The sequence below is a fragment of the Lagenorhynchus albirostris genome, chromosome 1 (genome assembly GCF_949774975.1).
Source record: "Lagenorhynchus albirostris chromosome 1, mLagAlb1.1, whole genome shotgun sequence".
NCBI lineage: Eukaryota > Metazoa > Chordata > Mammalia > Artiodactyla > Delphinidae > Lagenorhynchus > Lagenorhynchus albirostris.
Window position 1 is genome coordinate 2,162,064 of NC_083095.1, and position 15,554 is coordinate 2,177,617.

The window sequence follows — 15,554 nt, forward strand, 5'->3', positions numbered from 1 at the left end:
TTAATAAATTTTTGTTGTGTTGAACTGAGTGGCCAAACCCTGATCGTTCTATGGGCCTTATGACATTTATAGAGACAAACACTTGTTTGCTTTAGGGTTTAAGCAAGAAAACATATTAAATCAATAAATTAAAGGTGCAGCAATCCATACCTGTCTAAATTTAGCTCTTGCTTCTTTTTCCTTCATTCTTCCATGTGCAACCAAATAGTCAAACACTTCACCTATAATTGAGAGAAATAAAAGTAAGCAGAAGTCCTACTTCTGAGCATTAACTTTCCCATAAACTGAAAATGTTTCACTTTTAGCGATGCTCTAATTTTAATTTTTTAAATTTTATTTATTTATTTTGCGGTACGCAGGCCTCTCACTGTTGTGGCCTCTCCTGCTGCGGAGCACAGGCTCCGGACGCGCACGCTCAGCAACCACAGCTCACGGGCCCAGCCGCTCCACGGCCATGTGGGATCTTCCCAGACCGGGGCATGAACCCGTGTCCCCTGCATCGGCAGGCGGACTCTCAACCACTGAGCCACCAGGGAAGCCCGCTCTAATTTTAATTTTTAAAATATAGGTATGAAGATAAACAGAAATATGTGGAATCTGAACTAACTTAGCCTTAACGATAGGCAAAGTTTATAGATAAAATCTTTTAAGCTAAAGATAAGCCTTAACATTAAATTCTCATGTTTAAATTATAAAACTTTTATTTTAAAGGTTATGTTTCCAGTATGCTTTAATAAAAACTTGGCAATGAAAAGTGAAAGTTAAAATGGTTAAGTGATTTGTGTTAAAAGATGTCTTCACTATAGGACCATGACAAAAAAGCATTTCCTGAATATACTCATTCATTCAACAAATAATTATTGAGTGTCTACTAACTGCTGAGAACCGTTCTAGGCTCTGGGGAAACATAGCAGTGAACAAAGCAAAGTCCTTTTCCTCATGGAGTTTACACTCTAGGAGGGGGTAGACAGATAATAAACAAATGAATATACAGTATAGAAGATGATAAAAAGTACTGTGGAGAAAAGTCAGGGGAAAGAAACAGGAAGTGTGTTTGTGTGTGTAAGCATTGTGCTGTCTACTGTGAGGGAGTGGACACTAGTTATCTGGGAGAAAGATTCTAGACAGAGACAAGAGCAAGGAGGCCACGAGGCTGGAGAAGCGTGAACAAGGGAAAAGGGAGGTAGTGAACGAGCACAGAGATGATAGGAGAAGCGAGAACAAGAAGAGTCCTGTGAGAGGAGAAGTGAGAGGAGAAGCAGAGGAGAATATGAAATGACTGGCTTCTGGCTGCCAGAGGGAGAAGAGGGTTAGGGCTGAGGACCGGGAAACCGACTGGGGGACCGACTGAGGGACCGGGAAACCGACTGGGACGAGCGCAATATTCAGGACAAGAGAGAGGGTGGCCGGGCCTAGAGTGGGAAATCGCAGTGGTGCTGACAAGTGCGGAGATTCAGGACACAGTGCAAAGGAAAAGCCAATAGAACTCACTGGTGGACGTCTAGGTGGTAGTTTACACAGTATTAATTCCTCAGGGAAGAGAAGTGACATTTCAAGGAACCTATCAGTACTGCCAATTGCTTATCAATTTGGAGTAAAGAAACACCTCTGAAATCAACAAAGAGTACTAATTTAGCAAACTGGATACAAAATGTGTTTGGGAAAAAAATCACATTTACTTCATACAAATAAAGAATATTTCCATCAGCTTAGTGACAACAGTTAACTAAAATACTTTGATACTTAAAAAACGCTTAGTTTCAGGACTTAAATATTGTTGAGGAAAAGGTTATTCTGAACTGTACATTAATATCTCTGACTTAAACTTTTAGCCCTAACTTTGAATAAATTTTAAAATAATAAATGGGTATAAATATTTTCAAGTTATCACTGACTGCCTAATGATCTTTTAAAAGGAATTACCTATTGTTAATTTACACTACACAATTCATTTAACTGTGATGAATTATAAAATTAAATGTCAGCTCAGTAAAATGTCAGTATTTTCTATGAGAATGACCTTTCTATTTGCAGAATAATATACTATATCAAAACAAGTGGTTAAAAAGTGAAAACAAAGATGCGTGCATAACATATGGAACAGTTTTGACTTTTTAGAAAAACGTAATGGATTAAACCCAGTAGTTGTAGAGTCACACAGATAAAGTCAAAGTCTGTCAATATAATTTGAAGATATTTTAAAATTCAAATGCAATATAAACCTGTTAAGAGATTTTGGAACCATACACTCACAGTCACTAAGTTATAAACCAGAAATACAACCCAGATCTCTTATTTTTCCCCTTATTAAAAATGCATTAACACTCAGATTAAGCAGCTGAATTGAAAACCTCTCAAGGCTATTATTTATTAGGAGAAAAAATTGCAAACAGTGGCTCTCCCTGCCCAGGTCACGGCCCATGTGGTTGATGAAAGGACACTGGACAGGACAGTTCAGAAAGCCGTTGGTTTTAGTTCAGGTCCTGCCACTATAACCAGTGATGAAACCACTGGCATAGAAAAACCATTCAGAGCTTTAGGTTCATCTGTAAAAATTAGGCAATTGCCCTGGATGACTTCTAAGATTCCTTCCAATTCTAAAATTCCATGATTGTACCAAATTGAAAAATACGAGGCTGGGGAGGAGTAGGTAACCATTTTTTTAAAAATTTTATTTATTTATTTAGGCTGCGTAGGGTCTTAGTTGCGGCATGCGGGCTTCTTGGTTGTGGCATGCAGACTCTTAGTTGTGGCATGTGAACTCTCAGCTGCGGCATGCATGTGGGATCTAGTTCCCCGACCAGGGATGGAACCTGGGCCCCCTGCATTGGGAGCACGGAGTCTTACCCACTGGACCACCAGGGAAGTCCCTAGGTAGCCAATTTAATGAAACGTTTGTTGTTCAAAATGGCAAACGTATCAACAATAAAACAGCTGCCCTGGAGATGGTGCTTTGTTGAGCTGATTAAAACAAATGGCCCAAGCCAATAAACCACCACCACCACCAATCAGTGCTGTTATAATGCTGAGCGACGGCACCGAGCCCTCAAAGGAGGGCTGTGCTCCCATGCCCAGTAAGAAGCTCAGAGACATGTAACTTATGAGGTCACACTGCCAATGACAGGCACTGGCTGGATCGACTCCATGTCTGTCTTTTCTGGAGTCCATCCTCATCCTGGATGGACACTTCTCAGATTCTCAGATGTTTCTGACTTCTCCTACACAGAGCAATCTCTAGGACCTGGTACCTAAAAGAGATGGGAACGGAAAGCCGTGACTGACTGACCAATCAGTAAGTAGAGGCTATATGGTGTCGGAAGGCTGGGCTCCAGGCCTGGCAACATGACCACAGTGAGATTTCCCAGCCTCCAATTCCTCAAGGGTAAAAGCCCATCGCTCACTGCTTGGCCACATCACCGAGGCATTGTGAAAGTCAAAGGAGACCAGGTAAGAGAAAAAAGCACTTGTACACTGCAGTGGCTACACAGATGAAAAGATTATGAACCGTAAGATGAGTAGATAGCATTCAAACTCCGTATAGACTTATGGTTCTACAATTAACCTTCAGCTCTTCCTACTGCTCAACTGCGAAAATCCCAACTAAATTCTCAAACCACACATTTAAAAGATGAAGCACACAACTAATTATGAATTAGAAGTATGAAAAAGTGGTGCCAGGGGTGTGCCTGCTCTGCCCACAACAGGTTTACAATCTTTTATTTAACGGTTAACTCACCACAGTGAGGCTGAGATTCAACTTTCTGTCTCCAGGTTCTGCATCCTGGATCAAAGTGCTAACAAAACAAAACTCTACTATAATCAAAACAATTTAATCTATACTGTAGAGTTAAATAGAGTATGTCTCCAGTAGTTTATAATTTCATTAATTCAGTTCAATTCTTATTTGCTGAGTATCTGCTATGTGCCAGGCACTATGCTAGAGACAGGGAACATACAAAGACAAACAAGAAAGCTTCTGCCTTTCACAAACAATGAAAACTCACACACAGTCCAAAAACTACAAGCATAGCCCAACAATAACCCTAAAATAAAAATCTTTGTAAAAGATAACAGCGATATACATTCATTTCATAAAACTGTCTACATGTATACAACCTTATAGGCAAATAATTACCAGTCCTTAATCTTTATTTTAGGGAAGTCTAACCATAAACATGGTGAACACCATTTCTGGCCTTGGGAAATGATGGACACCAATGACAAAAATCTGATAAAGACATCCATCCAACATGCAGTACACATTTATTTCAAATAGGCTAATGCACTGACAGTTTTGAAAATTCAAGTACTGGAACAAACAAAATGTGCTATATACACACAATGGAATATTATTCAACCTTGATAAGGAAAGAAATTCTGACACAGGCTACTAAATGGATGAACCTTAAGGACATTACGCTAAGTGAAACAGGAAGTCACAAAAGGACAAATATTGTATGATCCCACTCATATGAGGTCCCTAGAGTAGTCAAATTCATACAGAAAGAAAGCAGAATGGTGGTTGCCAGGGGCTGGGTGGAGGGAGGATGGGGAGTTACTGTTTAATGGAGACAGAGTTTTATTTTGGGAAAATGAAAAAGTTCTGAAGATGGATGATAATGGTTAACAATGTGAATGTACTTAATGCCACAGAACTATACACTTGAAATGGTTAAAACAGTAAATTTTATGTTATACCATAATAAAAAAAATCCAAGTATTTGTTTATTATCAATTAATGATGCTAATAATGAAACACTTAATAGCAACCCACAGAACTGCTAGGAATCAGCCTTCCTGATTCTCATTCTAGTGTATTATGATTCTGAATGTTAAGTGAAACTTTAACGATTATCCGTGTGGGCTGTGTGGTTGTGTATTCTTCTAAAAGGGAAGAAAGAAAGAAAAACAATTTATAAATTTCTTACCTCCACTGGCATACTCCATGATTAGGTAGAGTGTTTTGTCAGTTTCAATGACTTCGAATAACTTCACTAGGGGAGGGGAGAAGATACAGGAGAAAAAGAAACAAATGTCCATATGCACAGTACTATGTACATATAAACTATAACTACAAAAAGTAACTTTTTCCTGTTAAAGATTTTAATAGCTGGCCCTCTAAAAAAATTCTTTTAGGAAAATTTATAATATATTACAACAGCAGAAAAGATTTTATAAAAACATGGAATTCCATAAAAATAAACATAGTTTCTGGGTGCTCAAACGGTGTAACTTCAGGATGCACTCAGCAGTCTAGTGAAGTGTATCTGCTCTCATTTCATCCTCCTGTATTACGTCTGTATCTGTTCTATTCCTAAAAGTGCAAGTCCATTCACTTGTCATTATGGCTTTAAGGATACATATAATTCCACTTGAGACTTCTATTGCTTGGGAAACATCACAATTCTCAGAGAACAAGGTCCTTTTGTTTCTTTTCTTTTTCTTAAAGATGTATTTTATTTTATTTATTTATTTTTTTTGGCTGTGCCATGCAGGATCTTAGCTCCCCGACCAGGGATCCAACCTGAGCCCCTGGCAGTGAGAGTGTGGAGTCCTAACCACTGGACTGCCAGGGAATTTCTAAGGAGGTTCCTTTGTTTCTATTCTAAAGCCAGAGATGGCAAAGTAGAAGGGATTATACTATAAATAATTGAAAAGAACTTTTTAAAAAGAATTATTTTCAATGGGTCAGTGTGACTACTATAGCAGTCTCTTGTTACAGATACAAATAATATTTCTATTACTGCTAATTCATAAAACCATAACAAATCAATCAGAAATATAAAAATTTTAAATGAAACTGAAGTTACTCTCTCAAGCTATCAAATCACTATCTCCTGTATCTACTTTGGTAATACATACTTTACAATTAAATTTAGCAAAAAAGGGAGCAGGGAGGGAGAATGCTAATCTCTTATATTGTGGGTTATTTTCTGATGCTTTAACACAGAGTATTAGATCAAATAAAGTACCTTACACAGTATTGGATGTGTTTGTTGAACTGGTGAATAAAAGTATCATATCATTTTTAAGATGATATATGTTCAGGCTGTTAAGAAAAATTATTTAAAGAAATTTAAGGCATATATGCTGGTAAACCATCAACATATAAATAACAGCTTTCTAAAATTCCAATGCAAGGGGAATTCCCTGGCAGTCCAGTGGTTAGGACTCCTAGCTTCCACTGCAGGGGGCTGGGGTTCGATCCCTGGTCAGGGAACTAAGATCCTACAAACCACGTGGCCCGGCCAAAAAAAAAAAAATAAAAAATAAAATAAAATAAAATTCCAATGCAAATACTGGCTCTTTTGCGTAAACTATTTTAATCCAATGGGAATTTAAATTTTTTAGAAATTTACATTTTCAAAGATGTCATTTAGTAGTAAGCATAGAGAACTCTAATCAGGGTACAACGTAAGTAATTAAAAAACAAAACAAAAAGGTTTAAGTTAGCTAGTTCTTGGCAGTATTTTTTTGGCGGGAAGTTGGAATTTGAAATCCAGAGTTGGCTAGCTAGTTCCCTATTGCTTTAAAAATATGATTCAATATACCAGTATTTTCTTAGGAACACAGCTAGAGCAGAAAGTTTTACACCTTTGAAAATCGTAACTCTAACTTACTATAATTCCCTCTTCTCTATCTATAAATTAAGTACAATTATGACATTTTCTAATATATTAAAAATTAGAAAATTATAATCTGATTACATATGTTTCTACTGAATTAAAGCTTTACATTAATCTTTTAACCTATCTTAGTAATTTCAAAAAGTTAACAAAAATGATCAATATATATATACATATATATTCTAAAAGTGTACCTGGGCTGGGAGAAGGGAAGAAATCTCCTGTCACTCCTGGAATTATGTTTAGCTTTATGACATACTTTCAAGAATGCATTTAGACCCAAAAGTATTTAAGAAAGCAGAAAGTACCTATGTTTGGATGATTTAAAATCTTCATTATTCTTACTTCTCTGAAGAGCTAAAAAACAAACACACACACAATTCCCCCAATACAGGTTATTAAACATTATATATATTTAATGAAGATATATTTATATTCCATGGTTGCAATATAAATTTTCTCTTAGATAATTGATTCACTGATAATGTTTAGTAGTCCACATCTAAGAAATGGAAATCCAGGGTAATTATGAAGTAGTTTTGTTACCTAATACTAAATACTTTAATTTTATCTTACGAAAAAAGCAGAGGTCCCAGAAGAGGATGATATTTTGCTATTGTGAATTATACTCTGAATTATATTTTGCTACCTTGAACACAGAAATCAGATTTAAACAGGAATAGTTTGTGATTAGACTTAGTGTGATTCAGTAACTACCTAGGGGTTCTAATTCTGCAAATCAAAACTTGTATAGTCACAATGAACTGCATCATGATAATTCCAAGTAATTCTATAAGAAGATTTTGAATAAAACCACTTCAAGCTGACTACCCATCACACAGAATAAGGGGAAATAGTAAATTGTTGCACAAACACCTGCGGTGAGTTCAGAGGCAGGTCACAGCATTAGGGCCTGGGCTAATATGAGATTTCAGAAAATAACAGAATTTTACAGGTCATCTTATACAACCCTCCTGCAAACAAATGGAAACCAGAAAAAGAGAGGAAAAGATCTTCCAAGGTCCTACTATCTTTCCATGGGGAATATGGCCAGAACTAGTCTCCCAGCACCCAGTATACTATACAGCCTACAGGAGGCAAGGCTGGAACGTGGTTTGGGAAACGAGCAGCCGCTGGCTATGGAAAAAGGAAGTTGGGGCTCTCCCTGCGTTTGTCCTTGTCCACCAGGTCTGATCTAGAACTGAATCAGCAGCTAACAGCTGAAAGGCATGGTATCTGACCTATAGACAGCTCAGAGCTTAAAAACATGTAATCAAGATGAAGAGCCTTCCTGTCTAGAATACTGGATCATCCCTAAAGGCAGGAGCACTTTTATCTCCAACATAAATACTTCCTATTGCTGTTGTGGTCATTCCCACATTTTCTGTTCTGAGATGAGAAGACAGCCTCCCTGACAACCATTCAGGCTTGAGTTCTTTCTTAATTTCCCTCTGTCAAGCTAACACAGGAATCTCGTTTTTCCAATCCATCATAGTTGGACTTGTAGCTATAATTTGAACCTCCCAGTTATTTCTACAAATGCTAAATTAGAAGAGCTCCAAGTTGGATATCATACTAACACAGCTTAGGACACTGCATTTAGAATGAAACCCTGACCACGGCCATGGCAGCCTCTGCCTACCCTCCAACCTCAGCTCCAGCCACCGTGATTTCTCTCAGATATTAGAACATACTAAGCTCTTTCCTTCCTTAGAGTCTTTTTTCCTTTTCATCCTTCAAGACTCAGGCAGATTCTCTAAAAACCTCATCTAAGTAGGTCTCCTTTGTTTTACATCATAGCAATTTTTACTTCCTTCCTAGACTGTCTTTCAAGTTGTGATAATACATTTCTGTTTACCAGTTCACTGTTGTGTTTGTCCTCATCCACAGTGAGCACGTCTGTTTCCCTTCACTACTGCATCCTCGAAACCAAGCCTGGCCCACAACAGGAACTCATTTGTTTGACAAATGCCTGCAGGAAAGTACTAACTACCAAGAAGTGTGGTCTGAGCCAGGCTCCTTAGCATTCTAATGACCACACTGCTTTGAAATCCTGAGCAGCAGAATGCCTATTACAGGGTTGTCGTAGTTCTGCTGGCGAGAGAGGTCAAATGAAAGCGATTGTTTTTTTAAATCCCTACTAGCAGTGCAGCACTAAAACATCAGAGCTAAAGTGATTAGAACCAAAGAGCAGGAAAAAGAAATGTAATACTATAGGGATTCAAGGGAGGGAGAGTTCACTTATGTCTGGGGTAGTGGGCACCATGGAGGTAACTGGATTTATGCAGTTGAAAATGGGCTATGTGTGCTCCATATATGTGAGCAAAGACAGGGAGGTGCAACCAAGTAAGACTATTTAAAGAGACCAACCCATCACAGATCACTTCCTTGCATGTTGTGAGCACACTGAGCACCTCAATGGACAGGCCCAGATGGCAAGGAAATGAGGACTCATACCCACAGCTGGTGAGGAACTGCAGGCCCTAGGCAAGAGCCAGGGGAGAGGGCCTTTTCGAAGTGGATACACCAGCCCCAATCAAATCTTTGGATGCTGCATCTGTGGCTCTCACCCAAAATCTCTTGAGAGCACCTGAGCCAGAACCATCCAATGAAGTCACTCCCAAACACATGACTCACAGAAACTGTGAGATGACACATGGTTCTAAGTTGCTAAGTTTTGGAGTAATCTTTAGAGAGTAGTAGTACACTACCGGTAACACACTAAAGTTTGAAACCCCCTGAGTTACATACAGCAGAGGTCACACCAAGGGCTGCGTTGTGAAAACAGAGGAAAGGTGAGTGGCACCAGATAGAAGGATGAATAGTACAAGCTTACGCTGTAGAAAGAATAGCCAAAGGTTCCCTAGCAGGGTAGTGTCAGGGTATTACCAAAATAACTTTACATATCTGCCTCTATCAGAATTATACATCAGGTAGAAATGAGTTCATAAACTCTATACCAAGTTAATCAAAGGTGGTGGGGAGAGGAAGCTAATAGTGATCAAGTGTCACCTCTGTCTGAAGCTCAGCACTAGATGCTTCACGTCTATGATCCTCTCTGACTTAATTTTCACAACTCTGTCAGGTGACTACGGTCATCTCCAATGTACAGGAGAGGAGGACTAAGAAAGTTAAGAAACTCGATCAGGTTCTCTCAGCTAACACGTGCCGGAGTCCAGAGTCTGAGGTGTCTGACTCCAGAATCCACACTCATCTCACGAGTCCAAGCAGCCACCTTTGAAATGTACAAGTAAAACAACCGACAGATTACAAGCTGGCAATACAGAGAACCCAGAGCAACAGGTGGGTACCGGCACAGAACTGCTTTAAAAGTTGACAATTTGCATATACGGTTAAAATGCCAGAGATTTCATTTATTTGTATCAACTGTGAACCTGATGGCTGAAGATAAATTTGGATATAAATAATGTATTGAAAAGAAAACATGAACTTTAAGCAAAGTCCCTACTAGGATTGTACAACATATTTTTAAGTTTTGCTACTATAAAAGGACATTTAAATAAGACGTTCACCTATTTCTACTATCTTATTTCTCTACATTCCCTTTCAACCTTATGCAGATGCTAGTTGTAAAAAATAAAACAACACAGAAATGTGTAAAGTGAAAGAGTTCCCTCCTCATCGACTAATCTCCACCCTCTACACATCTTCCCATTTTTATGTCCTTTAGGAACTGGTAGACAGGAGAACAAACATCTCTAAAGGCAAAGACGTGGACCCTGGTGACGAGAACACTAAACACACTAAGCCCACAGTACTACAGAGTAAAGAAATGTCCCCAAAGCCTGTACTGAGGATGTACAGGAATTATCCTTGGGAAAAAACAATTTTACCAATTGATATAAAAATAAAATGAGCATATAAGAGACAGCATAGGGTAGGGTGAGATGTTATCATAGTCATCAAACTGTGATCTAAATCATCATGACCAAAGTGTTCAGACTTGCTTCTCCAGATATATAGGTATGAGACAGAACGAACAGGCCAAAGGTTGAGAGCCTGTGCTTTTCATGGCAGCTGAGTGACATGCTGGATGACAACTCATGTATTAGAAATAATGGACAGGAATATAATCGCCAACCTCTTCTTTACTAGGAAAGAGGTGAACTGTAAATCAAGATTGTGAGTAATTATTAGCTGCCTTGGATGAAGAGAAGGAGATACAGGTAAGAAGCATTCAGGGGGTAAGGGAGAGGGAGGCAGAGTTGAAGCTGACACCCAAGTTCGTGAATCTGGGTGCCACTCTGAGACAGAAGACTCAAGCTGCAGCGAGGAGGGTGAGCCTGGCTTTGGACATGCCACGTGAGGGGCAGTTAAGTGAGGATACTGAAAGCATAGCATGGTACTTGGTGTTTGGGTCTGAAGCTCAGGAAAGAAATCTGGGCTAGAGATAAATTCTGTAGAATTATTAGCATAGGGATAGTATCCTTGGAAGGAAATGACACCGCCTAACTGTAAAATGAAAAAAACAGAATCATCAACAAGCAAGCATTTCAGAGAAGAGAGCTGAGGCCCACAGTGGAGACTCGGAAGAGGCAGCCAGAGTGACAGAATGAAATCCAGACACTAGACTCTAATGCCTACCACAGACAAACCTCTGTTTGTAACCAGCTTCCCAGACCCTGGAACGTGTCTGGGGCACTTCATGAAGGAAAGAGAGAAGGATGATGTACCTGCTGTTTCCTCATTATGGCCCTTTGTCTCACTTACCACACTGCACAGCACCTCTGCTGAACAAAAGAACAAATCAAAGACCCTGTCAGACAAAACTGAGGGAGAGAGCCTGGCAAAAGCCCAGAGTTTGTGGAGAAGGAACTGTCAAAATGCTCTGATGTGAAAAAGAAAGAAAAAAAATGTCTTTGCTTCTCTATAAACAGAATACCTCTAGAAGGACAAATAGAAACTGATGCCACTGGTGGTCCCAGGGCAGGGACCTGGATGGATGGACGTCAAGGGGTAAAGACTTTGCCTTCTATACTTTTATCTGTCCTTTGAACTCTGAATCACAACTGTAGTATCTATCTCCTCTCCTCCAAGTAATTTGAATTTTAAGAAGAAGATGGAGAATGAACAAAGAAAAGTGTTTTTTGACAAAAGGGGAATTCCCGAAAAAGAAAACTGCTGTATTCTGAGGACTGTTAACAAGAAGAGAGTTTACTATTCCTTTTCATAGTCTGGGCCAAGGCTGCTGATGGGTGAAAGGCAGACAAGTCTTCCAGGGAATATCTTTAAAGTCCAGCAAATATGACAGCCAGCACAGTAAGGCAAAACTTAAGGAGCTTAAAGAGAGTTTAGTTACTCTCAGAACCACCCTAACATTAAAATAAACAACAGAATAGGAAAGTTAACAAATAACAGAGAAGATAAGAGCACTATTAAAGACCATTTGTTTAACACTAGGCAAAGGCAGCGACCTATCTCCTACCCAGGAAGAGCTGTCTATAGATGGGGGGAGATATATATGTGTGGGTGTACTACAGTGTAATTAACCAGAATTTTACTGATATCATGTAGGTTATCCCTAACTTTTTGCTGTTGTAACATTACAATGAGCATCCTTGTATATATACATCCTCATACACTTATGCAAATATATTGGCAGAGTAGATTGGGGGGCCAAAGGGCATACATGCTTTTAAAATTTTGTTAGTGCTATATTACTCTCTAAATATATATTAATTTAAACTATGTCAGCAATAACAGAGTTCCTGATTCTCTACACTCTTGCCAACAATATGTATTATCAGTTTTTTGCAAATCTGGTGAAAAAATGTTATCTTTTCGGATGTTAAACATTTTTTACTTGAATATTGACCATCTGTCCTACTAATTGCCTGAGTGTATCTTTTGACTATTTTCTATTAGGTTATATACTCCTGTTTCTCCTCGATTTGCAAGACCTTTTATATAGTATGGAAATAAGACTTTTGTCTGCCATAGCAGAAAATGTTGGGTCCTTACTCAAATTCATCCTCTTTCCTTTGCTGACTTTCATAAGCAATCCTTCCAACTTTTTAAGCTATTTCATCTATTGTTTACTGCATATTTCTAAAATGCCAGATTATATTGCTTCCTTGATTTTCCATTTTAGACACTGTCTTGTGACTCCCACTTTGGATTTAACTTTTGTAAACCCTTCCAAACACAGACTTATGCTTCCCCTCTCCATCCTCTTCATGAGGTTCTATTACAGTTTTGGCTAAATAAATATTATGTTTAATTTTTATTGCTAAAAGCAGTACATATAGTTTTAAAAGTTGCACTGTGTAATGTAATATATCTCTCCACCCTCAACCCTTGTTCATAATGTCAAGCACTTTCAACTCAGGTATTTGCTGCCTTACTTTCTCTTTTTTTAATATATATATATTTTTTTGACATGGACCATTTTAAAGTCTTTATTGAATTTGTTACAATATTGCTTCTGTTTCATGTTTTGGTTTATTGACCACAAGGCATGTGGGATCTTAGCTCCCCGACCAGGGATCGAACACACACCCCCCCCTGCATTGCAAGGCAAAGTCTTAACCACTGGACCGCCAGGGAAGTCCCTGCTACCTTACTTCTGAATAGCATGCTTGTGCTGTTATTCTATGATTTCTTAGCCCCTCCCCCTGATATTAGCTATTTTCTTAGTATTGGCAGTGAAGATTTAGCTCTCTTACACCCTGTCCCCCACCCCACATCCCTTCCCACCTTCCTCCTGATCAGTTACCATAATATTTGGCTAAAGTATTCAGTTTACATTATATAAATATTCTTTATAGCCACACTAGGAATGCATTTCCATTTTTTATTTATCAAAAATGTTTCTGATTTCCTTTGAGCTAATGACTGTCTCGGTTATTTTGTTCACTTAGGTTTTCTATGTATCTCTCACTTTACTAATTCATCCTTAAACTCTGTAACAGAAGTGTATATCTCCTCTCAAATACTTGCAAATAGTCACGTTTTCTTTCTTTTCCCCCCCTGGAAATATCCATATTCTGGAAGCCTCTGTCCTGCTCTCAAGGCCTGCTATGTTGGATTTCCTGTTCTAGACCCTATGCTCTTCTCTTTTTTAGTACTGTCCCCCGTTGTGGTGAAATATCCCACCAATAGCTCCTGAGGAAGGATAAGTGTATGATTAAAACCTTGCAAGAATGTTCTGATTCTATCTTCACATTTGATTGACATTTTGGCTGGGTAAAGAATTCTAGGTCAGGACTTCCCTGGTGGCACAGTGGTTAAGAATCCACCAGCCAACGCAGCGGACATGGGTTCGAGCCCTGGTCCGGGAAGATCCCACACGCCACGGAGCAACCAAGCCCGTGCGCCACAACTACTGAGCCTTTACTCTAGAGCTTGCAAGCCACAACTACTGAGCCCACATGCCACAACTACTGAAGCCCATGCGCCTAGAGCCTGTGCTCTGCAACAAGAGAAACCACCGCAATGAGAAGCCAGCGCACCGCAACGAAGAGTAGCCTCCGCTCACCGCAAGCAGAGAAAGCCTGCACACAGCAACGAAGATCCCAAAGCAGCCAAAATTAAACAAACAAACAAACAAAAAAAGAATTCTAGGTCATAATTGTTTTCTCTCAGAAATGCGCCCCCCCGTTTTAATGAGATATAATTGACATAGAATACTGTGTAAGTCTAAGGTTGTACAATGTGATGATCTGATACACATATATATTGTGAAATCTTTACCACAGTAAAGTTAGCTAACACATCCCTCACCTCACATAATTACCATTTTGTTGTTGTTTTCGTTGTGGTGAGAACATTTAAGGTCCACTCTCACAGCAACTTTCAAGTACTTGCTAACTATAGTCACCACGCTGTACAACAGATCCTTGGAACTTTCCATCTTGTAACTGGAAGTTTGTACCCTTTGACCAACAGCTCCCCATTTCCCTCAACACCCCCATCCCCTGGCAACCACCATCTACTCTCTGTTTTTATAAGTTCAATTTTTTTTAAAGATTCCACATATAACTGATATCACAGAGTATTTATCTGATTTAACTTAGCATAATGCCCTCAAGGTCCATCCATGTTGTCACAAAGAGCAGGATTTCCATTTTTACAGCTGAATAATATTCCTATTATTATAGGTTAGAATATATAATAATAATACTCCTCACACTTTCTTTACCCATTCATCTGTCAATGAACGCTAGGTTGTTTCCCTAGCTTGGCTATTAGAGTATACAATGCAACGAACATGGGATCTCAGATATCTCTCTGAGATAGTAACTGCATTTCCTGTGGATATACACCCAGAAGTGAAACTGCTGAATCATATGGTAGCTCTAATTTTAGTTTTTTGAGAAACTTCCATACTGTTTTCCAAAGTAGTTGTACCAATCTACATTCCTACCAACAGTACACAAGGTTTCCCATTTCTCTACACCTCTGTCAGCATTCATCTCTTGTCTTTTTGATAACAACCATTCTAACAGGTTGATTTGCACTCCCTTGATGGCTAGTGATGTTGAACACCTTTTCATGCACTTGTCGGCTATCTGAATGTCTTCGTTGGAAAAATGTCTATTCAGATCCTTTGTTGCTTTTTAAATTGGATTATTTGGGGTTTTATTTGCTACTGGTTGTAGGGGTTCCTTTTCTCCCACTTCGTAGGCTGCCTTTTCATTTTGTTGACTGTTGTTTGTTTTTTGTTTGCTGTGAAGTTTTTTGTAGTCCCACTTTTTTGGCTTGTGATTTTGGTGTCATATTAAAAAAAAAAAGTCATTGCTAAGAACAATGTCAAGGAGCTCTTTCCCACTGTTTTCTTCCACGAGCTTTATGGTTTCATATCTTCCATTTAAATCCTTAATCCATGAGTTAGTTTTTGTGCATGGTATAAGACAGGGGTCCAGTTTCATTCTTTTACACATGAATATCCAGTTCTCTCAGAATTTT

General features: G+C 38.8%; 1 protein-coding gene across 13 annotated transcripts in view; it reads right to left on the reverse strand.

Moving 5' to 3' along the window:
• Positions 1-15,554, reverse strand: part of MARK3 (microtubule affinity regulating kinase 3) — a 107,957-nt gene that overhangs the window by 34,263 nt on the left and 58,140 nt on the right. For 12 of the 13 annotated variants that reach the window (XM_060153967.1, XM_060154058.1, XM_060153786.1 and 9 more), the window contains exons 4-6: positions 6,935-6,983; positions 4,929-4,994; positions 151-221 (exon numbers count right to left, since the gene is read on the reverse strand). In XM_060153967.1, coding sequence (XP_060009950.1) covers positions 151-221; positions 4,929-4,994; positions 6,935-6,983 — 186 coding nt within the window. The remainder of the gene's footprint in view (positions 1-150; positions 222-4,928; positions 4,995-6,934; positions 6,984-15,554) is intronic. The other variant, XM_060154692.1, reaches the window with a different exon arrangement.